Below are 24739 nucleotides of genomic sequence, written 5' to 3'. Positions count from 1 at the left end.
CTTCAAATCTTCGTTTATTGTTTTGGGCCGAGGCCTTCAAGGAACTGAGTTTTAACTTCAATAAAATTGCAAAGGTAATACAGCTGAAAGTTATTTTAAAAAGCAGAAGTTGATTATTTACTTATTAAAAAGTAGTTGTAAATACTAAAATAAGATAAAAATTCATTTTTAAATATTAATCTAATATATATATACACATAATATTATGTAATGCATACAGTAATTTCATCAGTACGCACATAAACACGAGTAACAAATCATTCTCACTTGTTTAACTATTTATATATATATATATATATATATATGTTTAAAGCACAAAATAATAAGCCAAAAGTAAAAGTCAGGTTTTTTTCCACATAATAACACTTAATTCTAGAGATACCAAGTTCTTGCCTGAATACATTGATCCCAGCTGATATATATATATATATATATATATAGCCCGTTATATCATAAGCTGAGTCTTGGGCAGCGCAGCAGGGTATGCTTTGTCACCTAAACGCCCTGGCAACGAGTGCCACCCTCAAATGACACAACATGGTAAACACAAAATAAATCTCCGCTCTCCAATCAGCAGCAACCCAGTTTGATCTAAACGCACCATTTCCAAATTAGAAAAAAAAAAACTGAAATTCTACATTTTCTGCGTTCGGAACAGAAACGCCGAATCATCAAATTTCCACCGTGCTCGGTAACCCGTGTACTTGGAAGAGACGAGTGGACCTAAGCTGACTGCTAACATGCAGTATATCCAATCAATCAAAACTGGCATTCAAGAATTTCAGCAATTCACTTCTTTTGTTTTCTGCTACTTTATCTTCCTTCGATTTGTCAAGTTTCAACAGAATCTACGGGAAACCATGAAAGACAAGTAACTTTAGAACATGTCTCGTTTAAGGATCTTTCGAGAAAATAACAATGACATGAAGAAATGAGTTGCTTTACCTTCTTGCCAGAGACAGCACTGCGGCGGACACCATCATCTTTGTTGCGGCCTAGAAACTGCAGAAGCAGAACACAACAGTCACTCCGTCAGCGAAGGAGTTAAGGAAAAAACATAGTCACTAAAAGGTCTAAATCACTAGAATTTGGTAATGTACCTTCGAGAGTTGTACAGGACTACTAGTTCCCTCATCTCGCTGCTTCTATATAAGGCTCCCATTGCCAGGACAAATCCAACCCAGCAACACAATCGTGGCCAACCATCATGTCACCAACCCCAGCTCCAAGTTCGAAGAGCCCATAGAGCAGGCAAAAAGTATTATAAGCGCCTCAAACACAGCATTTGATAATAACTGAATTCATAAAAGTAACAAACAATAACAAGATAACCAAATCCGCAAAACATGTAATACCAATGCAACAGCCAAGACAACCTCTATAGCCCTCACAGTCATAATCTTCAACGGACACGACTATTGAACAAAAGAAACCCCAACTATTTAACAGTTTTTAGTTACTGAGAAGCAAATATGCCACGACTCACGATTGAGCGACAAATTCACAATAGCTCAAACGCAAAGAATTTCCTACAACTAAGACCCATGGCACTTCCCCTTTTTCTTTCTTTCATTCGTGTTAAAAATGGGGGAAGGATTGCATTCAAGGAAGTTGATTGATTTAAAGTGAAAAGTTACTATGTATTTTCTTTTCTTATTAAAATAGGGCTAATTAAAGAAAGTCATTCGTACCACACTCTTTCAATCAAGCACAGCCAGTAGATCTTGGAAAGTAATTAGTATTATATATATATTACATCTTTCTCATGCACCCCTCTTTTTGTATGTGCTTTAGCCCTGATTTCTAAATTTTTTACAGAAAGAGAAATCAATTCTGTCTTGCTTACAGTTCAAGTTTCAAATTCCAGTTTGGCTTGGTAACAGGGATGGTATGACACAAAGAACATGCACAAGTAGTGACAAACTGTGGAGAGAATAGTGGTCTACCTCTTTAACTCCGTGCTTATGGCGTTTATGACGATGTGTCTTGCTCCTCTCTTTGGACTATCAAGGTAACAAGACAAGCAAGTGAGACCTAAAATGTAAGCAGAACGGGACTGAGGTATCAAAACAGTGCACCACGCAATTACCTTCTTTGGTCCATCATTCCTTTTGCGTCTCTTCGATGCCTCATGCTCACTGTCTGAACTCTCACTTCTACAACCAATCAATAATGAGAACAAAACATTAGCAAATTAATCAGCCTAGAGCGTTTTAATACACTGCAACAGCGTGCAATATTCAGCTTACTAATGAACTAGCCATAAGCAAAAAAGCTATTGCAGAAAGATTTCAATAGGAAACTAATCCCCTATCACTTTCCCCATAATTTCTTACCAACCAGGCAAATCAACGAAAAAGTAATGTTTCCGAAAACCTAAATTATTGGCCTTAGGTTTTTTATTCATGGACCAAAATTCTCAGAATACACGAAAAGTTATCTTTCTCCTAAAATTTACCGGAAACCAATCAGAAAAGCATAGACACAAACTGAAAAGACGCGCAAAACCTAAATAATCGCCATAAGAAATAGGGAACCTCAATACAAATCATCCCTAGAATAATAAAACCAAAACCTATAGGGTCATGTTCTCCGGGGAGTACCTGGAGGAATCAGAGTAGGAGGAGGAAGAGTAAGAATCTGATGAGCGGTACCGCCTGCGGCGACGCTTAGTATGCGAGCGGCTCTTCTTACGGATCTTGAGAGATTCCCGGTCTCTGTCTTTCTCTCGACGGTTACGTTGGCTGCAGCGACGGCGAGCCAACGAGGAGTCAGAGGATGCATCGGAGTAGGAAGTCGAAGAGGCCGACGAGACCGCCATTGTTTCAGAGAGACGGAGGGAGGGTTTGGCCAAAATTACGAAGAGATTTGGAGAATCTATTTATATATACGAAGGATAGATCAAACGAAACTAAATGAATGTCGTTTTAAGAGATTCATCGTGAAAGACAAACCAGAAATAATGTCGTTTTTATGGTCATAAAGCATGAAACGACACCGTTTTTAAACTAAATAAACAATGTATTATTTTAAATTTAGCCACTAAATAATCACTAATTGACTATATATTTAATAATTTCTTTTATTTATAAATATTATGAGTATGAGTTGTATTATACATTTCTATATATATATATATATATATTTTTTATAAGACTTTATTATAAATAGTATGTATTTAAATTAATTAATAAAATATATAAAAAAAATTTAATATGTCTTAAAAATAATATTAAATTTTTATCCAATTTAATTAAAATTATTATCATTTCAAACATGATTATGTAAAATTCAAAAATTAATCCAAATAAATACCTTAGTGTAAAAATGGCTCGTGCAACTTTTATAAATTTTATGTTGTAATTATTATTTTTATTTTTCTTAAATTTTTTTAAAAATTATAAAATTTGCTCGAAATATATAAGTATTTTATTAAAATAATCATTTCATAAGGTATCAATTTGTAATTAATCTGTATAATTTCTAAATTATATTATTATACTATTAGATAATTATAAAATAAATCTTACTTTTTTTAATATACTTTTGATGGAATATAAATATAGAAAAAATTTAAACGACCAGGTTTAAGTATATAAAAGCGATTAATTAATATAATAATATTAATAGTAATATTAATTTAATCACAGACATAATATCGCTGATGATCATCTTGACAGTTTATATTATAATTGGCTTGAAGATTTTTCAAATTGATCTTAGGCTACTGTGTTCATGGCAGATCCATACAAAAGAATCAAGGAATCAAAAGGGCAAATTCTTGTTTTCTTTTTTTTTTTTTTCAGAAAGAGGGAAAATTTTGAAGGGAAAAAAAAATGAGAGAGTTGAATCTTAAAAAAGAAAAAAAGAACAATCTCTGAACTTCAGTGAAGAAACCATGTTGATGGGAAAAGAAAACTTGGTTTTTGTCGCGGAGGGGAAGGCACCGGCGCCGGCGCCGACATTGATGAGGGCGAGGGCGAGGGCGAGGGCGAGGGCGACTTTGTAACTCGATCTGGGGCCGGTGATGGTGCAGAACCTCTCTGACGAATTATCGTATTGCCCAGCATGCCGGAGGTGTACGGAACTCCGGATGCTTTAATCCAGTCGTCAGCTCTAAGGAAATTTCCCGGCGTAAACGGAATGATCTGTTCTTCCGTCAGTTCCTTGATTCCCAGCCACTTAACCCGGTTAATCTTTGCAGCTCCGGGACCTTCGTTTTCATACTCCGCATAAAAACAGGTGTCGAGACCGGCGGTGGCATTCCATGGCATCCACCCAGTTCCGTCGACGAAGTCAGGAATATAACTGTTCATAATTACTGTTTTCGAAAACGGCTTCCATGGCCGACCCAGGAACGACCGACTCGTTTTCTGGACAGCCAGGTACTCTGGTTCGCCATCAATGGTGCAGCCTTGGAAGACGAAACCAGTTGGCTCATGTGGGTCGTTGCTACCTTGCGCTGTAATTGGACACTGCTGGTTCGGCAATGGCTTGCGCACCAGCAACGTACAGTTCTGGAAAGCAGCAACGGCGTTGCCGAAGATGAAGTCGATGGTGCCGGAGATGACGGTGTCGCGGTAGAATTGTCTCTTGGTGTGCGCGTAAAGTGTGTCTTGGTAGGCGTCAATGGAGCAGTTATAGAAAATCGCCATGTCCGCCATAACTCTCAATGCCACAGCCTGGTGCCTGATGGCTCCGGCTGTGTTTTCAAATCCAATGTTCTTCGCAATGAAGTTGTCACCAGATGCAGCTGCATGATAAATCAAATTATTTATTTTAACTTCTTGAGATAATTAATCGTATAATGTTCAATTACCGTTTTAGCTATATACCAAAAGTTGCAGTTCTGTAAGTGGTGAGATTTTTTGAGTAACTCAAATCGCCGGTGATGATTGTCTTCTTGCTGCCATCTCCGATGATCATCAAGTTGGTCATGGACCTTTTGACCTCCACGATTTCTTTGTAAACCCCTTCTTTAATATACATAATGATCGTCTTGTTGCTGCGCTTAGGGACTTCAGCAATGGCTTCATTGATCGTCAAGAAATCCCCACTTCCATCCTTTGCAACAACAATATCAGGCTTGAGAGTGGAAGGGGGAGCAGAAAGGAGTTTTCTTGTCGCCGGGTTGACCCATTCCGGGACATCAATTTCGTCATGGCCGAGAACCGGTAAGTCCTCGGCGGAAAGCAGCCGGCGGGAGCTTCTATCTGCACCATTAATCTGATTAAACGCTTTAGAGATTTCATGAACAATGGCAAGAACATCGTGGGTTAGCATCATCGAAGTCTTCAACCCGTGTTTCATCTTCTCCCCAGCATCACCAGTCGTGTCCTGAAAACCATCCAAGCACGTTTGCTGATTGGTTATGGCGGCGCTAAGCCAGATTTTCATATTAACAAGAATCTCATCGATTTTGGTCACATCCAACGAACCCATGTGGTCAAAAGATTTCTTGAGCTCCCCAACGGAGTAATGCATGAGCTCCTTGCATTGCCGGAGAGCTACGTGGGTTCTAGGGTCCTGGTTGAGCTGGTTCAACGTCGTCGATCTCTTTGCAGCCTCGTTGATGTATTTCATGGTAACGTTGAACACGACTCTGATGAGTTCTTTCGGGTCCGTCGTGTTCCCTGCGTTGGCTCTGAGGTTGTCTTCACAAGTTTTTTTATACTGGGTGGGCGCACAGATCGATTTTATAGCTTTCATGGAGGCTGTCAGCCTCTCGTTCTTGGCACTACCGGTGTCGGCATCGTCGATCTCGAGGTTGGTGCCGATAGTTACTGCGATCACCATTGCAACCAGAAGAAAGGAGGAAATTCCTATCACGGCATACCTCCTTTTCTTCTTTTCGTCATGATCAGCCATAATATATGAAAACTGACAAGGATCAAAACACCAGAAATCAAATCTAATCGTAGTATAACGTGTGTATACTTATATATCTACTTATACATATGCATTATACCGATATATAGATATAAACGAATCTTAAAGAAAATACAAAAACTGCAATCTCCTCCCTGAAATCCAAGGATCTGACGAGAGAGAGACTCCTCCTTCAAAAGCCTGAAAGCTTTCAAGGGAGTGTGGGGGGGGGTTGCAGAAAAATGAGGAAGTATTTATAATTATAATAATTATATGTATAAAAATATTAATTAATGGCTTTAAAATAATTAGTTAAATTGGTTAAAAAAGAACTGGAGGTATGGAGGGAAAATTGTCCAAATGGAGGGCCAATGAGAATTGACAAGCCAAAACACAGAGGGATAGTTAGTTGATATTTACTGCAATTAGCCCTTAATTAATGGCTTCTCTGTCTAATCTAATCTAATCTAATTAACTAATTAACTAATTAATTAATTAATTAATTAATAATATGTGTACGTGCCTCAGCTTAATTAGGTTTTTAATTCACCAAAATGCCATCTCAGTTCTTGTTCACATTTTGTAATTACAATTAAACTAAACTAATTGCCCATATGTATCCATACTTATATTTTATTAATATCGTAATTCGAATCCCTACGTTTCGTAAATTAAGAAGTGACTGTAAATTATTCCCGGTTGTTCGATCATTTGACAATCATAGTCATTCTTTGATGAATGATCGCTACGAATCAGTCTCGATAGAGTACTGAATATAGTAAAATAAGAAATTGACGTGACGTAGATAATGAATAAATAAAAGTTAATGTCATTCTAAACTGCTGTTGCAAAAGTAATTAGTGTTATATAGTATAAATAATTTTAAAACGAGAACACGTACAAAGACGTAACCTAATTCGAATCCACGACTTCTTTTAGAGGAATAGATATATTAACAATTTAAGTTAAGTAATTGTCCAAAAAATTTTTGAATAGAAACTCGTGCGTACATTCGTTAATAGGTATAGGAACATCGACCATAACATAATAGAAGAAAATTTTTAAATGATAATAAAAGAGAGTGCCGACTTAAATTCATATTTTTCTATGAATAAATTAGATATACGAATCATCGAGTTAAACAATCGTTGATAAATTGACGATTAATATAATTAAGTGGTTCCCTAAAACGAGATTATCGTGGGTTCACAAGTTTTTATAAAACTGGAATGTTTGATATCATCATAGCTAGAGATGAGAAAGATTATTAATTAGTCAATTAGATTTTGAGATTTCAACCTTGTTGTAAAAGTATGTTTAACATGCTTTAATCTAAGATACTTAGTTACATATATAATATTATATTATATAAGATGAGTTATCTTGAGATTAATGAGAGTTCTTAAGTGATCTCCTTGTGTTTAGCTACAATAAATTCAATTTAGGCCATGAAATGGTACTTTTTTAAAAGAGAATTATGGGGTTGATTTAGCAAGTCATCGAGATAACAGAGATTAGCGGATCATTTACCTTAAAATTATATATTCATAGTTAGTATTTTAATTGATCGGATTAGTTAATGAATAACGAGTTTCGATGGAACCTTATTAACGTCGTGAATTAATCAAAATTAACGTGTACGTATGCATGCATTTATATTCAGGTCGATGTTTGTCGAGCGAAAAGAAGTTAGTATCTCTCGAAAAAGAAGGATTAAGTTATGTGTTAATACAAAGGAAGAAAACAAAAATTATTAAACATTACCATATACGAAATTGAATGAGGATCATATCGACAAGTCATTGGTTCCTAGAAATTTTATTATATATACATATATAGAAGAGCAAGGAATTAATTATTTTGATAATTTTTATAGAGATGTTTATATATATTATATAGTATGGTCAAAGTATGAGTAAATCTCATTATAGGACTTTCCCAAATTTCCCATTTAATATTAAGTGCATACAATATATAGCTATATAATATATGTTATTTTATGTTCCATTAATATTTAATTCTCTAACAATATTGTGCTAGATACCATTAAATCAATGAATTTAAGTTCATCATTAACTAAAGATACCATGAATGGATTTTAAATTTCAAAAGATTAATCTCTCTTTTTTTTTTTCTTCCTTTCATTTCATATGCTTCAATATGGTCAATACATACATCGGTAGATATATGTATGTGTGTGTGTATAGATGCTAATTTTACTCACAGGCTGTCAACTAAATAAATTCACATTCCCCAAATATGAAAACCTTATTAATTGGATTCCATAATTGAGAAGGTTTAAAAATCAAATTAAACCCATATTGTGTTTAGGTAAAGCAAGTCTGATTTTGGAATTTTCGAAATTTTTATGGCAATTAATACGCGAAACGGAAATATTTGACAAGTATTTTAGTAAAAATTATAAAAACTTGAATAGCAAACTAAGCTTAGTTTTATTAGTCAATATATACATACAAAATATAAGGTAAGTAAGCAAAGTCATTTAACTTTATGGCATTGAGATTTCTTACCAAAGTTAAAAAGATTAATGGACCAACAACAATGGTGATCAATAAATAGAACATCACCTTTCAGTCTCTTCAAACTCAGAAAAAAAAAAAAAAATCAGAAAATAAAACATAGTATAATTTACTATCTCCCTCCTCTGAGTAGCAATGGAAGCTTCATCCGGCAAACAGTCAATCTCTGAGTCCTCCAGCATCTCCGCTGCCTGTCAGGAGAATTCCGGGCGGGAAAAAGTCGGAGCTGGTGCCGCCACGGTGGTGAAACCCGCCTCCTTGAAAGAAAAAGAAGTTGTTTTCATTGATCTATCTAGGGATAACGATCGTGATGATGATCGGCCAAGTAAGGTCAAACCCAGTTCGGATTTCAATCTTTTCAGCAAGGAAAAGATGTTGTCTCTTGGTGGGTCAAGTGGTGGATCTGAGATAGAACTCAAGCTTTCCACCATTAACGCTTATAACCAAGCTTTGATTAACCCTTTCAGTGCTCCTACTTCTCTTGTTCAGACAAACCCTAGATCAGCAGCTAAGCAGAAATCTAGGGTTTTCTCCTGCAGCTACTGCAAGAAAGATTTTTCAACCTCCCAAGCCCTAGGAGGGCACCAAAACGCACACAAACAGGAGAGAGCCCTCGCAAAACGACGGAAGGAAACCGGTTTCGGACACTCCCCCTTCCCCTTCTACAGTCCTTTTCCAAACTCCCAGATGCCTTTCTATAGCTCTTACAATAGACCTTCATATGTTAGCCCTATTGGCCTGAACTCCTCCATCCAAAAACCTTCCTATCCATGGACTCCTTCTGGTTTCTCTTACTGCGTGGGCCACGGTGGTGTCTCTATTACCAGTACTACTTCCCAGTTTCCTACTCCAAACAATCAGCCTACTCGAAAGGAACCCTATCCGACCTCGTCTGAGAAAAAGATCGGAGATGGTCTCTCTATTTCGACTCCTACCCCCAAAGAACGACCTACTGTTACTCTCAACTTTCTCCAGCCTCTGCCAGAGAAGAAGACGAGAAAAGATGACGACGAGAATGATAACTCGGGGCTCGATTTGTCTCTCAAGCTTTAGACTACCATGTTGTTCTGTAATTTAGATTGTTGTTCAAGTGTTCTATCTGATCTTCATTATACACAGTCTGTAATTTCATGTTTAGGTCTGCTGTATGTCCTACATTTTCATTGTTATACCATAGCAATTTCATTCTTTTGAACTTTAAAATGATTCGTTCCATTCGATTTTTTTTTTTTTTAATTACGTTTTGAGTTTGATTGATTTACATAACTGACGTATATATATATATGTATCTCATTATTTGGATCAATCTCCATTGTTAATTTCTCTGATCAGAGATGATTACATATTAATACATACATATATATCAGAATTAATTACATTAACACACACCATTTTACTAATCCCACGTACGTTTGATTGATGAAGATATTCTAAAATAATCAACATAATCTTTGAACTTTAATTCCGTTAGAGAAAATTATACGACGATTATCACTTGATTTGTTCTCTTTAATTAATAATTAATTATTAATTAGAACCCGAGTGACAAATTTTAAAAATTAACAACTAATAATTTCGAAAATAAATATTATTCTTTGTTCGTCAACAAATATTAATTGATTTATATTTATCTACTATAGTAAAATTCCAATTCAATTAACATACAAGCTATATAAAGTAATTATTAATTAGTATTGACTAAATTATTATATATTAGTATTACTCGTAATAAACAAAAATACATATATAACGAAAGAGAGTTTTGTAATTAATTCTTTTTCTCGAGATTGAGATGAGTAGAACTTGAACTCGAGTTATAAGAGAGTTGTATAATTAATTTAACGATGGATTTTTTTTTTTTTTTTTTAAGATATTCGCAATTTTATTCTATAAAATTTAAATTCTGAAATTATTTTATAAATTAATAGGGTTTGGAAAAATTTTGCTGTCTTCAATTGGATGGGCCAGCATGGCCCATGGGCCAAATGGGTCGGGTTTGGATCGGGTTTTCCACTCGGGTTAAATTCCTACACCATAATTAATTTACATTAATCATAAACAATTAAGCACTTAAAACTTAATTATTTGTATAATTTCCGATTAAAAATAAATCTAGTAAATATTGTAAAAAAAAAATACATTATATATATGTATAAATATATATATATATATATTACCGCCTAATTGCTTAATCCTGCTGTAAATTTGATACCAGTTGCTGGTAACCATGATCGACCATCAATGAATCGATCAACTGTAAAAAACGTAGCTGTAGAAACATCATTGATGATATGATATCCCGGCCATTTGATCCGATTCGAGAGTGAAGCTCCTGGTCCATAATTCTTGTACTCGCCATACCACAATGTGCCTAGGGCGAAATCTCCATACCACTCAAGCCAACCTCTAGGTTGTACCAGAGCATTCATGTAAGTGTTGATAAACACTGTTCTAGAGAATTGCTTCCATGGCCGACCTAGGTAAGTTGGTTGCGAAGCTAGAATATAACTATCTTGAATGACAAATCCGGTGCTCTGGTGCGGGTTTTTGCGTCCTTGAGCAGTGATGGTGACCTTTTGTAATGGAAGTGGGACGCGAGTGAAGATCTTGCAATTTTGGACGAAAGCAGCTCCATTGCCGAAAATGAAGTCGATTGTGCCATAAATGTCGCATTCCCGGTAGAATTGACGGAGGGAGTGAGCATAGAGGGTGTCCTGATGGCTTTCCATGCTGCATCTGAAGAATGCTGATTGATCTGAATCGACTCGGAGTGCCACTGCTTGATGGTTTTCAGGTTTTGCTGTATTGCGAAATGTCATGTCTCTTGCTATGAATCCCTTTCCAGACACGGCTGCAAAGTGGAACAGTATGTAAAAGGTATTGTTGGTTAATTTGGGACGAAGTTGAGCTTAATCAAGCATTGAATTAGATTTAATTGAAGTGTGATTACAGTTTTATTAGTTTAGTTTTATTCAAATTATATCTGTTCATGCTTAAATTTTTAAAAACAGAGTTATAATCTCAATCTATAAGTTAATTAGAGAAGCATGATACGAAGGACTTACCAACAGTTGCAGTTCGAAAAGTTGTCCATCCTTGCATGAAATTTCGATTTCCAGTCACCACAGTCTCTCCAATTCCATCTCCAACAAGCATAATATTAGTTTTCTTTCTCTTCATATCTATGTTTTCTCTATAAACACCCTTCTTCACATATATAATATACCTTCTGTTACTGTAGCTTGGAGCTTCGCTAATTGCTTCTGTGATTGTTTGATAATTGCCCGTTCCATCTAACGCCACAATTGCATCTACGTGCATGCGAAGAGGACTGGCATTGAGAAGCTCTTGATCACCATCAGTGATCCAATTCGGAAGGTCCATGTCTTCTGATTCTGAGCTATTCTCAAGGTTTGTAAACGGATGATTAGAAGTAATATTTCTAGGAGGCTTAAAAGGTAAGCTATGAAGTTGAGTGTAGAGAGCCAAGACATTAGCAATGAGTTGATTGACTTGTTCAAGACTTCCCTTAATAAAATTCTCTAAATGTCTATCTGTACCTTCAAATCCTTCGAGGCAAGTGTCTTGATTGCTCAATGCAGCGCTTAACCAAGTTTTCAAATTCCCTTCATAATGAACATTCTTATCACCAGCTCTAATCTTCTTCATCTCTGTTAAAGACCAGGCCAATTCAGACACTGAGAAATCTAGGAGTTCCTTGCAATCTTCAATAGCGAGCTGCTCACGGTAGCTGACAGACAAAGTATTGAACTTTGTGATCATTTGAATGGCATCTTTTGCTTCTTTAAGTGTTGCTTTTATTGTTGCAGTGAGAATTGAAGTGGGGTTTAGATCGGAAGTTGATTCTAGTTCGTTGTGTATGTTTGAGATGCACGAAGCTTGGTTTTCAATGTTGCTACAAGCTTGTAGAATCATTTTTTCAATGGTTAAATCTCCGATGGATAAAGAGGTTTCGTTGGAGAAAGCTTGAAGTGATGGTAGAAGGAAGAGAAGGAAAAGAGGACTGGTTAAGGCCATGTTTGGGGCCATATCGATGAGAAGAACAAAGGCAAGATGTTTATTTAATTTCTATGTGAAATTAAAAGAGAAATTTTATATGCAAGGGAACATAGGGTTCGTTTGTTCAGAAAGAAATGTATTACCTTTTGAGCTATCCAAACACTTTATTTTTATGCTTTTTCCCAAGACAAAGTTATGCTTTCTTTTGGGTTCATGGATTTAGAATTCCTTGTTTGGGAATTCTTGATTTCTTTAACATTTTCTGTTGATTCCCTTTTGTTTATTGCCTAAAGCTTTATTGGGTTAAATTCTAACATCAAAATTCTTGTTTGGGAGTTCTTGATTCTGTAAACTAACATCAATATTAGTTTTATTGGGTTAAATTCTACATAGATGAAAAGTAATCAAGGCTGAAAAAGTTGTCGGATCAGGCTCTCTCATCTCATAATACGCAGAGTGCGTAAAAGCCTCACCCCCATTTCACTAAGAAGAGAATATAAGGATCAAAACTTGCTTCCCTTATTGGCAAAATTCTCTTTCAATGTGAATTTTCACAAGAAACAAAGTTGGCCGAAAAAAAAAAAAAAAGATGCCTTTCCTTGCTAAAACTAGGGGAAGATTGGGTAAGGTAGCTCCTGATTCTTTAACCAGGCCACCTAATAACCATATTGGTACATCCTTGGCGTATAGTGTCCCTCATGCTTTAACTTACATGACTAAATTCGAGGATATGTCATGCTCAGTTGCATATATAGGCAGAATTAAGCAGATTGTACAAAAAATGCTGTAACCATCAGAAGCCATAAAAGCATATGATAAAACACTGACATATGATAGAAAAAACAACCACTGCTCTTTGAACATAATTATATAAAACATGAGATAGACAGTCTGGGCTGTTTTTCACTATAAACTTATCCGAGGAGGTAATGTATGTGCGAAACAGGCTTTGGCCATGTTTTAAAATTCTCAAATGCACTTTGGAGCACACATCTTAATCCCATCTAATCTTGCAACCCCTGATCTGCAGGGTTTCAAGTATATCTGGGGAAAGCAAGAATCTGAGAGGAGCAAGTAACTTGACCTTTTTGATCCGGACACAGCAGGCTCTAAGAGCAAGCTCGAATCCTTCCACTGTGACATTGCTGAGGTGCGCAAGATCTGCGTCTTGCAGGGATGTTAAGTTCCCCATCATCACACATAACGCCATGTCTGACGCAGAACAATAGCACAGGTTTACCTGATATCATCAAGATAGTCATTAGCATAGCAGTGAACCCATGATTATCAAATCTAACAATCAAGAAAACAGGGTCAATTTCAGATCCCTGTTCCAAACTACTTCTTGGTGGCTATTAAGAGCTGCGAACGAAGAAGTAGAATACAAGCAACAGTTGGCTCTTCCCTTTTTTTTTTTTTTTTCGCTCTCAACCATCTACATTCTTTTAGACTCTTTGCATGAACTACTATTCGCTTAATATACTTGAAAATTACAATTGCAATAGCATATCTTTCTTAAATTTGGAACTAGGATCTGGTACCTGTCGTAAGTTTCTCGAGTGGTATGCTAGAGCCCAGAATCCTCGATCATCAATCTTATGACAATGTTTCAGATCCAAGTCTGCCAGTCTCTTACACCCAGCAGCAATTGCTGTCAAACCAACACCGGTGACACTCGTAAGTCCGCGCAGCTCCAATTCAGTAAGTTCCTCAAGTTTGCCAACATATTCCATCCCTTCATCAGTGAGGCCATTACAGTACGATAGGTTGAGCTTCTTCAACTTCTTGCAACCACTGACCAAAACAGCTAAACCGCCATCTCCAATACCCGAACATCTGGAGCCCGAAATAACCAGATAAACGAAATCTTTTGACTAGTTAGCTTCTGTAAAGTAAATTATCCGTTAAAAAAATGAATCTCAAACTTAGTTTACCGGTACAGATCCAGTTCGTGAAGCTTCAAACAGTTAGAAGCAATATACAACAGCCCTTTATCTGATATATTGGCACAAAGTCCTAATTTCAAGCATGAAAGTTGAGAACACCTAGACAAATATTCTAGTCCTGCAGACGAAAAAAAAAATTACATTGAAAAAGATTATACGTACTTGTAATGGATCAATAAAGAGTCAAGTAACGCATCAAAATGAAAACATGTTTGTAAACAAGAAAATCTATTTTCAATAATTACGCTTATGTTTAGATCTTACCTTGATCATTAACGCTAGAGCAATCCGTAAGATCAATCTCCTCAAGTAACATTAAGCAGGAACCAATTTGGTAAAGACATTTCTCGGTGATCATATTACAAGATTCTAACTTTAGGCATACAAGGTTCTTACAAGACTCAGCCACAGCAGAAATCGCCACATCGGTGATGGCTGCACAGCATGTTAGATTAAGGACTCTCAAATTGACACAGCCAGGTACAAGTTTCATTATACCTAAATTGGTAACACCAATGCACTTGCTCAACCCAATTTCTACCAAAGACTTGCACATATCACTTATGATCTCGAAACTAGAACCAGAAACATAAGCTCCATCAACTATTATAGTATGCAGATTCTTCAACTCCTTAATATGCCGGAGAGCAGCTCCAGATAATTCCTGGAGCAAGACCCGGTTACAATTTAGTAAATCACCCGAATTCGAGGAAATTAGCATAAGACGAAAAATCATCACTTACTGAAGAACAGAAACCCGCTTTGAGATGTAGAAGACTGCTGTGGCCTCTAATTACAGATATTAAACCAGAGGAAGTGACATGTTCGCATCTAGATATGTCAATTGCCTGGAGAAATTTTGGTATGAATTAATCACAATGTAATTCTTCGGTGAAGATTAATCAAAATGTAATTGAATTCTGAAGCAATAGTCTTCATTTTCCAGTAGTTTGGTATGTGAAAAGACAAATATACCTGTAAGGACGGACATCCAATCTCAAGAAACTTCAATCCAGCATCATTAATCAAAGGGCATGCCACCATATCTAAAGCTTCCAGTTTCAGCAGAGAAGCAATTGAACGGAGAGAATCATTTGTTACCTGATTGATTCCAATCAAGATTTGGAATTTCTATAAAAATTTCCTACAAATACTTTGCAAAAACTCCATTAACTGGACTTCTCTTTAACTTGGCCAAACGAATTAAATTTACCATGTTTCCTTTGCATCATCTTCTTTTACGTTTCATAAATGAAAATTTTCAATAAACAAAAATCCAATTTCCTTCCTTTCTGCTCACCATTTTCTCATTAGCCAAATGCAGCATACACACACTCAGAAAAGTATGGAAGGAAGTACATATAAAAAAGTAAAAGGAACTTGTGTTCTTTTTTCGCACTCCCAACTTTCGAGGCTTATTAACTTTTTCTTTCCTCCGGTTTTCTCACCAACCAAACAAGGACCAAAAAAGCACAAGAAAAGAAATTGAATCAGAAAGGAAAGAGGCTACAAACTAACCTTGAGATAAGACACATCAAGAGACCTCAAATCCGGGCATTTCTTGCACAAAAGATCCACACCCAGATCAGATATCTCCATGCACCACTTAAAACTCAATCTCTCCAGCCTCTCGCACCTTATCGCTATCTTCGCCAACCCAACATCGGTCACATTCAAGCACTTATCCATCTTCAGCTCCCTCAACCCGGTGATCCCCGATATTGCCGCCGCTTCTCTGTCCCCGAACCCGCAGCAGTGCGAAACACTGAGGCTTTCCAGTGACGGGCACGAACGCGCCACCATCTCCAGCCCCCTCGGCCGCAACGCGGACGCCCGACTCAGGTTCAGGGTTTTCAGCCCCCGGGCCCAGCTCAAAGAGCCCCGACTCAGCAGCAGCGACATGACCCCATCGTCGATACGGGGACAAACCGAGAGGTCCAGAGACGATATATTAGAGTACTTCCGGAGCAGATTCGGCAGGAACTCGATTCTGAGGACTCGGAGGGACGTGCGAGTCAGTGACTCGATACGAAGGAAGTCCTTACAGACGAGTCGCCACGTGTTGCGGTCCGAGTCGGAGCTGAGTCTGTCGAGAATCCGGATGAGGAGATCCTCCGTTAACACAGAGAGAATTGGAAGCCCCGACATTGAAAAAAAATATTCAGCAACTAAGGTTGTAATCTCCTCGAGTCGAGAAAATTAATATTAAAATGCTGTTCTATTATTGAATATATTTCGGGAGAGAAAATTCGCTTGATTCCTCGAGGTTTTGGTTTAGGTAGGGACGAACAAGAAGACGACCCGAAGGCGGAGGAGAGGGTGGTGGATAGACTTGCAGAGGATCCGAATAAAGCTGAAACGGGTTTTCCGGGTCGGGTTCATTGCTTCTATAAACGTTATATCCTTTTTTTGGGAGAATAATTCGTCGGAATATGAAAAGCACGAGACCGGAAAGGAACCGGAGCTATTTGTTAGGTGAAGAGTCGCAGAGAGTGAAACAATAAACGACGACGTTTAGTAGTTGCAGAAGGCAGCGGAGAACGGATAAGAGAAGCCGAGAGAAAGACAGAGAGGAGGCACGGTTTGATGAGATCATGTTTCGCGTGACGCTACTGTTGACTCGACGTTTCCACGTGGCGCAAGATTATTGGGCGATGGCTGTTGGGACATTACGCGAACTAATCCAGAACGGCGAAAGGGAACCTAAAAATTTTAGGTAAATGTCGTCCGAGTACGGGAGAGAATCTAAACTGGGATGAGAGAGCACGGAATCGACCATAGACCGGGTTTGTCACCGTCCGATGCCGCCGCGGCTCGAGCAATCAACGGTGATGAGATGGGAAGAGTACACGTGGCGCTACGGTGATGTGATTTCTGTCAGTGTTAAAAGAATCCAATAAAAGTAGAGAATCTGTTGATGTTTGCAGCGTATCTGTACCGCAACTTCAGCGAATTATCATTTTATTTATTTATTATTTATTTATTTTTTTTAAATTGTGTACGGTGCGGACTTGCTGTAGCGGGACCCACTAACGTGCAACGACCGTACCTATCTGGGTTTTCGATTTGAGGAGGAGCCGTCGATATTTCTCGTGGATGACGTGGACTACGTGGGTGGGTCCCGCACCCGCGCCATGCTGGCCTCTTACCCTGGGCCCATGGGCTGGCCCAACTGTTGTTGTCTAGTCCTGTAAGGGAAAGGCATCAGTCATTCACGAGCTCCGTCAACTATACGACGTAAAATATTTATTCCTTTTTGGGTAAAATTTTTAATAATTATTTATAAAAAAAAATTATATAATATTTTATTACGTCAAAAATATTTTAGTTGTTTAATTTAATTTTTTAAAAAAAAATTAGAAATCGAGGGTAATTTTTGATTTTTTGCAAAAATAAACTTGCGTTATTTTTCCGATAATTATTTCATAATTAGCGGATCAAACGTGAATTATTAAAATAAATCGAACAGATTGCGCAAACATATTTTACATTAATTAACGATAAATCTTATTAAAACGAATTAAAGTTTTTTTAAAAATAAATTATTAATTAAGAATTAATAAAATAAAACTAAATTTAAAAGAGTAAATTCATATGCAGTTGTCTGGGGCTAAATTATTGAACCCACGTTGTTCCGCAAAAGAAAAATTAGTCTTTAATTCCAACTTTTTCTTTTTTTTGAAACAAGTGGGATTTATTTTTATTTTTATCTTTTCTTGCCTTAGAGGTTACGAAAGATAAGGATCGAACTCAGAACCTTAAGCCCGCGCCATCTCCGACACGACCGAACAAAGTTCGGAAAAATGATGTATAGTGAGAGCAAAATCACTTAATTGATGATAAAAAAAAATGAATCATCTAATGATCCACAACAAAATGTGGTACATAAGAGCTTCACAATAGACAATTGTAGATTCCGAATCTTTCTCCCAATTCATCCCACAAATCTTTAGTATATGTGGTATACAAGAAAGCATCTACTATATCTTTTGAAATTGAATTCAAAATCCACGACTGCGCCAAAAAATATGTATCTTGTCATTGCTCATACTCCTCTGTATTTTCGTCAACTGGTTCCTTATATTTCCCATTTATAAAACCTAATTTGAGTTTCGTTTCTAAAGCTATCCTCGTAGATCTGCTCCATATGAGATAGTTATCTTCATTCAACAAGGTAAAGACTAATATCGTACTTGGATTGCCGAATGAATGCGGATGTAGAGAATCTGCATGAGTAGTAGCTCTCATTCCTGGTATAGTTCCAAATCTGAGTTTAACTTCTCTGTTATTTCCTCCAACCTCTATTATTCTTCAAGTTTTCACAGTTCAGAAAAATGATGTATAGTGAGAACAAATGTAATAGCTGCATAATAGAATAACAGAGTACGACAACTTCATAACAGAGCACATGATAACTTCACGGTAGAGCATTAACAGGTGGCTGCAAGTGATACAGAAGTGATACGCACCATATCACTAAACTTCTTCAACAACAAGCTCTGGTACCAAAAGCATTTTCATCTATGCTAACAACTAGAATATATAAATCTGAGTTTGCCTTGGGGAATTTCATGTTATAAGATTCCTTTCTTGTAGAACCTATCACCACCTTCAACTGGTGAATAATCAAGCCCAGGTTGCCTTGTCACACTCTCTGTTCTCCCATCCCGCGCCATTACTGCATTAGAATTCCAGTACCAAGGTTGAAGATGAGGTGAAGTAATGCAAGACGATGATGGCCATGAAGACAGATGGAGAATTACTGAACCCCAATCTCTAGAACCCATTTTCGCTTCCTTTAATCTCTTCCTAATCAACAAACTGCCTAAGTCTTGCTTTGTCATCTCTGATATGCTTCTCAGCATCGAAACACTTAGTAGTAGCACCAGAAGTGCATCCTCCTCCGGCTGAACTTCTACTACCTGGAGCTTCCAGTTCAGTAGGGCGGTTGCTTTTCCATCTGGGTTCTCTTCTGTCACTCTAACCACTGTCACAAACTCCTCTTCGTCGTCTTCACTTTCTTTGCTTTCGCTCTCTTGATTATTATCCTTAACTTGATACTCCATTTTCCGACCTCTCAATAACTTCACCTAAAGTTTCGGTTCATGCTAAAATCACATTATTGGAAAAAAAAAAACTAAACTTGGAGATATGCTTGTCCCTTTTTTTTTTCCACCTTACCGATGAATCAGTAGATGTTTGATTTATCAGACAGAAGTTCAGGCCTGAGGATGATGACGATGACTCCCATCTTATCATAAGTTCATCTCCTGTTGAGAATTGCCATGCGGCTTGCCACTGGTCTGGAGGTTCTTTTGGTGACGCTGTTGCTATCACTTTCTCTGCACTAGATGGAAACGATAACAGTATGCTCAAAACTGTGTTACAGCAACAAAGAAACTTAGTTCTTTTATAAAAATTTGCAGCAATGGCTCAATTTGGACTTCGAGAAGGGGAAAAAAATTATTAGAAGTTTTAAGCTTTATATTCTTTTTACTCAGTTTGAACATGAAAAGGAAAGCTTATGACAATTTTAATATACCAAACAAATTCCAAGTTTAGTCTTTTTACACAGTTTCAACCTTAGTTCTTGTCTCCCTGACTAATTCTATTACCAGATTATCATATGAGAATTCCAAGCTACATACCTGGAGCTCTACCAATGGAACCAGCTACGTAAGACCAAGAACCCGCACGTATCTCTATTATCCGATCATCCCACTTCACATTCGATGGAGTTTCAGCTCCTCTTCTCCAAAACCCTCCTCCAATTCTGCCATAGAAAACCAAATTTTGAGATATTAATACCAAGGACTATCAAAAATCTCTCCTCAGATGGCAATGCAGTCGCAAAGAGATTAAAAATGGCGCAATGCACCTTACTCGGACAATGAAACACTCCCTCCCTGCATGATCAAGAACAGTACGAGAGAGCCACCGTCCTTCTTGAGGCCTATACTGGTTTAATTTCAGAATCACATCAGATATCATAGCACCAGTATCATCTGTTACCCTGTCTGGTACACATTTCAGCAAGTATGGTGCTTGAACTGGGGGAGTTAATGAAACAAAAACCCTAACTTCTTCGTTAATTTTTCTCGCTGAAGTAACGGAAGGTGCTCTTAATAAATCATTCCATGAAAATGCTATGGTTCCCTGCAATTTGCTTCCTTTGAAGCAGTAGCCACCCCTATGACGTAGGTCCAGCACAAGTCCTCTGGTTCCAAACTCACAATAAAGGTGCCAAGCTTTCAGCCATTTGTTGTGGGAAAAGTTTGTGATTGGTTTATCAAGCTTGAGCTCCCTGTGACATCTTGTTATTCGCAGACGCAAAAAATTTCGTTTCTTATCCTCTTGCATTGACTTCATCTTGGAGCTGAGCTTCACAAATATACAAACCTGCATTATAATTAAGATCATATACTATCATATGAGCCAATTTTGCAGATCTGTATAGTTTCTGAAAATATTGCAGAACTAACTGTAGATAAAATGCTGTGGAATCTAGCAAGCTTTTAAGTTCAATAATTTCATTCTTCCAGATTATCCTGGTGCAAAAAGCTTCACCATACCAGTCCCGGGGCAAGCAGACAAAACAATTACTAATATTCGTTTTGATCAGAATAAAATTTAGAACCCACTTAGATGATGCAAAGATATCAAGGTTATCCATGATCCTTGACTTTTAAATCAAGTTATAAAATTACATCTTGAGATAATGATTCGTTGAACTAGAATTTAGGAAAAGAAAAATTAGTATAACTAGTCTTTTGTTCTTTATTTGATTAAAAAAATAAAGGAATCTATAGAAAGGGTTAATTCCATTAAGTTACCAAAGCAAGTGTCCAAGTAATCTGATGAACCACTAATTAAACCCACCAGAATCACCATCAGTAGCTTCTTTGGTACTATGAAAACATAGACAGACACACCCAAATATATATATACATATATATATATATAAAGAGATGGAAACAAAGAAGCAAAAGACGAGTTGGCTTCTATAATATACTATTCTCCCACTAAAGAAATTATCAAGATAAAATTAAAAAAAAGTCAAAATGCTAGAGATTCAGATTCTATAAGATTTCATGATAAAGACTGATGGTAATTAACTATTCATATTCAGAATAAAGAAACTATTTAAAGAGTTAATAAAGCTGCATCAGATCAAATTATGAGCTCTGTTGACTTGCAGATCGTTCTACTCCCTCACTCAAAGCATGTACGAGTATTAGCTTCTAAACAATAACTATATAGTAATAAATAGAGTGACCAATAGATACATAAATTATTACATATCCTTGTATGTTTTCTACCTGGGATTACCGTCTTTTAGTATTACCTCCAAGAGGAACCTAGGGTGCATGGACTTGTATTTGGTATTTACATCTGTATCAGATTCAACCCAGTAAACCGGGCAATTCACTGCAGACCGATCACTTAATCCCATGGCTAACCCGCCACCAGCTTTCTCATAAGGTTGATTAAAGCATCTGTCCCAAAGCTCCTTTGTTTCTTCCATATCTTTTTCCTTCATAGATCCCAACAGCCCCACTACCTTACCCATATCATCCCACATGTCCTTCAAGTCCTCCACATACACTGTTGGGTAGCTCTTCAAATTTCACAAGGGAAGTAAACGTGTAAGACATAGACAACCAAACAATCTAGATACAACAAAAGTGGGAAAAAAAGAATTTGAGATAGTGAGTCATCAATCATGTGGAGCACTAATTGTATTCATACAAATGTAAGCATCAAAGAAGACTTTTTTTTTATAAAGAAAATGGTCAGGTTGCTTTCCTTTTCTTCTCCAATAATTATTGATTGGAAGAAGGAAGCTGAAATTCATGTGGCATAAGAAGACAGGACAAATGGAGAGTTTTTAATTTTACCACCCACTACTCCTTTAACTAACCCTTGACGTAAATTGACAGAGCAGCAAGTTAAATCAAATTGATTTCGATAAAAAGCTTAAATTGATTAAGAGAAGGCAAATAGTGGGTCAAAACCCGAAAAGCAGAAAATTAAACGGTGAGCAAAAACAAAAACCAAACAGAGATTCAAAGAAAAAGAGAAGGTTAATACCGGAAGCAGAAGGTGTAAATAAACAGGTAAAATATAAGAAGGGTGCAGGGTTTTAAAGTTGAATTTAGAACCTTTCTGATATCATGCTAAATAATAGAGTTCAACGAATTTTTCCAAAAATTTAAACCAACATAAAATGTCTCAATCATCATAAAAAAACAACTGAAGAAGAAACAAAAAAACACCCTTCAATTCCAAATAGTGAAAAATTAGGTAGAACACATTTAAAAACCCAGTAATGGAGAATAAACAGAGATAAATTTGCAGAAATTAACACACACCATATGGGTGAGCCACATGAGAAATATATCCAAGGTTGGCACGAAACAGGAAAGTTCCTCTGTGAATTTCTGCAATATCAGCAAGAACCCTTTATATCTTTGTCTTGCTGCTATCAGATAAACAATCTCAGACACGTAGGGGGCAGAAAATTTTAAGTACAAATCCCTCTGCTTCATCACATCACTGTAAAGATCTTCGTATTTAACAACTGGGTCTTGAGAATTTGAATCGATTTCGTTCTCAAAACTCTCATTTGGGTATCTACGCTCCCAAATTTCTCTGCATCTCATCAATGCGTACTCTTCGTTTTCTTCATCGAAGATAGCTGCTTTCCCTATCAACTTCGAGAACCTTAATTCACAATATTGCCTGTAACCCACCTGAATAACAGTATTGTTAATCGCTGTAAAGAAAGAGAAGGAGATTAGAGGGTTTTATTGTTTAAACATTCTGCTTGCTTGTCGGGAAATTTTTAAAAAGAAAAAATAAAAGGAAACGAAAGCAAGAAGTCACCTTTTTCCTTCTTCCTTTTCAGAAGATAAGCTATGTATTAGCTTAAAATTTTCATAGACTACTTTTAAGATCTTGATAGCAAACGTTTGAAACGAGAATACCAAAACCAAAGCTTCATACCCGTCACAAAAAAGTTCCTTCCTTCATTGTTTTCCACTCTTTCTCGGCAACCAAACATTAAAGCAGGCTAAAAAAGAGAAAGAGTAAAGGCTTACACTGAATCAAGCTTACCGGTTTCAGCGTATGACAAAACCAAACCCACTCAACATCGACTGGAGGGAGAACCATAGGAGGGGTTGACCCTACAGTAAGATCGGAAATCAACGGCATCCATAGCTCATCATACCTGCAAAACTCAGCATCCATCGTCTGATCAGATTACTTCTTTTAAAGTCCCAAGACCACCCGCCAAAAAAAAGAAAAAGAAAGAAGAAACGAAGCGGACCTCCTGATTGCTTCAAGGATTACGGGTCTCCGTTGCAGCCATTGACAGTCTCTAACAGTCCTCATTAGCCCGATATTTCTCCGCGCGGCCGATACAAGATCCATACCGACCCGTACGGTGTCTACCTCCGATATTTCGCTAAGACTTCTTGTCTGCATGTCGCTCGAAATTTCTTTGCGATTGACCGACATGGGAGACAGAGAATCACGTATCTATTCGCGAGGACATTAGATTTTCTGTGCCGAAAAGCACAGGGATTCCATGTTTTGGCGTGCCGTTCTTCGCTAGGAAGCTACAGCGAGTGACGAGGAGAGGCAAAGGGAATATTGAGAAAATGCGCAGCAGACACTGCGAACATGGACATGTTTTCATACGAGGAGGGAGTCGTTCATTAAGGTGTTAGGATTTTGCCACGTGGATTCTCCATCAAGGGCTTGGATGATGCCATGAAAATTATTTAAACGACACGATTGCTTTTATATATAAGCACGAATGAACACAGTGAGGTACCTTAACCAAGTAATTACTCGAATTAAGTATGATTAAAAGGGTTAATTCTTACTTAAAAAAGAACATTAGTAGGTATATTTTAAGTCATTAACATATATTTAGAGGTTAAATTTCAAAATTTATGGAACATGGTTTCGTTAATAATGAGGTTTCTAATGCCCTTCTAAGCTACAATTATGGTTATATTATCGTATAAATATTGTACTACAGGTTATAAAAAATCAACCCACATTGCATTTTCCTACAAAGAAACAAAAAAATTTGACTTATAAAGAAATATTTTCTTCACTTGGTATAATTAACTGTAAATTTTGGAGTACATCAAACGTCTTGTAGATTCCAAGTAATTCAAAATGGATACTTTGGGTGCGTTCAACCACTTTACATAGAGAAAGATTCTTACCCAAAATAAGAGCAAGTGGCAATGGGAGAGGATATGAAAAATGGGATAATATATATATATATATATATATGTGTATACAATGTCGACAACCACTTGAAATCATTCAAACCTTAGCCCACCA

At 37.0% G+C, this 24739-nt stretch overlaps 5 protein-coding genes and 1 long non-coding RNA gene across 9 annotated transcripts; 2 read left to right on the top strand and 4 right to left on the bottom strand.

Annotated features, from left to right (window-relative positions):
- Positions 1-323: 323 nt before the first annotated feature.
- On the bottom strand, positions 324-6103 carry LOC110815487 (putative pectinesterase/pectinesterase inhibitor 21). Its single transcript, XM_022043308.2, has 8 exons — positions 4836-6103; positions 3888-4753; positions 2604-2881; positions 2090-2156; positions 1947-2003; positions 1101-1145; positions 946-1002; positions 324-848 (listed from the first exon to the last, which is right to left on the bottom strand). The coding sequence occupies exons 1-8, from the start codon at positions 5866-5868 to the stop codon at positions 756-758; spliced, it is 2496 nt and encodes an 831-aa protein (XP_021899000.2). The 5' UTR covers positions 5869-6103; the 3' UTR covers positions 324-755.
- A 2434-nt stretch (positions 6104-8537) lies between these two features.
- On the top strand, positions 8538-9558 carry LOC110815405 (C2H2 and C2HC zinc fingers superfamily protein). The gene has a single exon (XM_022043198.2). It carries the CDS (start codon positions 8544-8546, stop codon positions 9459-9461), a length of 918 nt encoding a protein of 305 aa, XP_021898890.1. The 5' UTR covers positions 8538-8543; the 3' UTR covers positions 9462-9558.
- An 840-nt stretch (positions 9559-10398) lies between these two features.
- LOC110815333 (Plant invertase/pectin methylesterase inhibitor superfamily) lies at positions 10399-12458 on the bottom strand. The gene is made up of 2 exons (XM_022043088.2): positions 11474-12458; positions 10399-11259 (listed from the first exon to the last, which is right to left on the bottom strand). Exons 1-2 carry the CDS (start codon positions 12456-12458, stop codon positions 10589-10591), a joined length of 1656 nt encoding a protein of 551 aa, XP_021898780.1. The 3' UTR covers positions 10399-10588.
- LOC148266576 (uncharacterized) lies at positions 11145-13596 on the top strand. The gene is made up of 3 exons (XR_015817518.1): positions 11145-11285; positions 12239-12477; positions 13459-13596. It is a non-coding gene; the product is annotated as an uncharacterized LOC148266576 (long non-coding RNA).
- On the bottom strand, positions 13242-17024 carry LOC110815334 (F-box family protein). Its single transcript, XM_088214815.1, has 7 exons — positions 15893-17024; positions 15350-15475; positions 15118-15222; positions 14639-15038; positions 14363-14492; positions 13970-14264; positions 13242-13668 (listed from the first exon to the last, which is right to left on the bottom strand). The coding sequence occupies exons 1-7, from the start codon at positions 16520-16522 to the stop codon at positions 13423-13425; spliced, it is 1932 nt and encodes a 643-aa protein (XP_088070941.1). The 5' UTR covers positions 16523-17024; the 3' UTR covers positions 13242-13422.
- Positions 17025-18714: 1690 nt separating this feature from the next.
- On the bottom strand, positions 18715-24057 carry LOC110815359 (enolase (DUF1399)). Of its 4 annotated transcripts, XM_022043131.2 has the most exons (8): positions 23706-24057; positions 23492-23606; positions 22747-23127; positions 21720-21992; positions 20253-20773; positions 20023-20147; positions 19556-19716; positions 18715-19464 (listed from the first exon to the last, which is right to left on the bottom strand). In XM_022043131.2, exons 1-8 carry the CDS (start codon positions 23894-23896, stop codon positions 18949-18951), a joined length of 2283 nt encoding a protein of 760 aa, XP_021898823.1. In that variant the 5' UTR covers positions 23897-24057; the 3' UTR covers positions 18715-18948. The 4 variants fall into 4 exon arrangements, with proteins under 4 accessions (XP_021898823.1, XP_021898824.1, XP_021898825.1 ...); XM_022043132.2 differs by lacking the exon at positions 21720-21992; XM_022043133.2 differs by lacking the exon at positions 23706-24057 and having other exon boundaries at positions 22747-23150.
- Positions 24058-24739: the final 682 nt, after the last annotated feature.

The sequence above is a fragment of the Carica papaya genome, chromosome 3 (assembly GCF_054855325.1).
Source record: "Carica papaya isolate Zhongbai chromosome 3, ASM5485532v1, whole genome shotgun sequence".
Classification (NCBI taxonomy): domain Eukaryota; kingdom Viridiplantae; phylum Streptophyta; class Magnoliopsida; order Brassicales; family Caricaceae; genus Carica; species Carica papaya.
Note: the sequence above shows the minus strand (reverse complement) of the source record. Positions and strands in the feature narration are given on the sequence as shown.

Excerpts from the sequence above, each read along its gene's own strand:
- LOC110815487 (XM_022043308.2), bottom strand. The coding sequence starts at position 5,868 with ATGGCTGATCATGACGAAAAGAAGAAAAGGAGGTATGCCGTGATAGGA. Across the intron at positions 2,157-2,603 it reads TCCTACTCTGATTCCTCCAG|AAGTGAGAGTTCAGACAGTG; the intron begins GTACTCCCCGGA and ends GATTGGTTGTAG. Across the intron at positions 1,146-1,946 it reads ATAAGCACGGAGTTAAAGAG|AAGCAGCGAGATGAGGGAAC; the intron begins GTAGACCACTAT and ends AGCCTTATATAG.
- LOC110815405 (XM_022043198.2), top strand. The coding sequence starts at position 8,544 with ATGGAAGCTTCATCCGGCAAACAGTCAATCTCTGAGTCCTCCAGCATC.
- LOC110815333 (XM_022043088.2), bottom strand. The coding sequence starts at position 12,458 with ATGGCCCCAAACATGGCCTTAACCAGTCCTCTTTTCCTTCTCTTCCTT. Across the intron at positions 11,260-11,473 it reads TTTTCGAACTGCAACTGTTG|CCGTGTCTGGAAAGGGATTC; the intron begins GTAAGTCCTTCG and ends TCCACTTTGCAG.
- LOC110815334 (XM_088214815.1), bottom strand. The coding sequence starts at position 16,522 with ATGTCGGGGCTTCCAATTCTCTCTGTGTTAACGGAGGATCTCCTCATC. Across the intron at positions 15,223-15,349 it reads TTGGATGTCCGTCCTTACAG|GCAATTGACATATCTAGATG; the intron begins GTATATTTGTCT and ends AAATTTCTCCAG. Across the intron at positions 14,493-14,638 it reads CTCTAGCGTTAATGATCAAG|GACTAGAATATTTGTCTAGG; the intron begins GTAAGATCTAAA and ends TTTCGTCTGCAG.
- LOC110815359 (XM_022043131.2), bottom strand. The coding sequence starts at position 23,896 with ATGTCGGTCAATCGCAAAGAAATTTCGAGCGACATGCAGACAAGAAGT. Across the intron at positions 20,774-21,719 it reads ACCCTAGGTTCCTCTTGGAG|GTTTGTATATTTGTGAAGCT; the intron begins GTAATACTAAAA and ends ATTATAATGCAG. Across the intron at positions 20,148-20,252 it reads TGTTTCATTGTCCGAGTAAG|AATTGGAGGAGGGTTTTGGA; the intron begins GTGCATTGCGCC and ends TTTCTATGGCAG.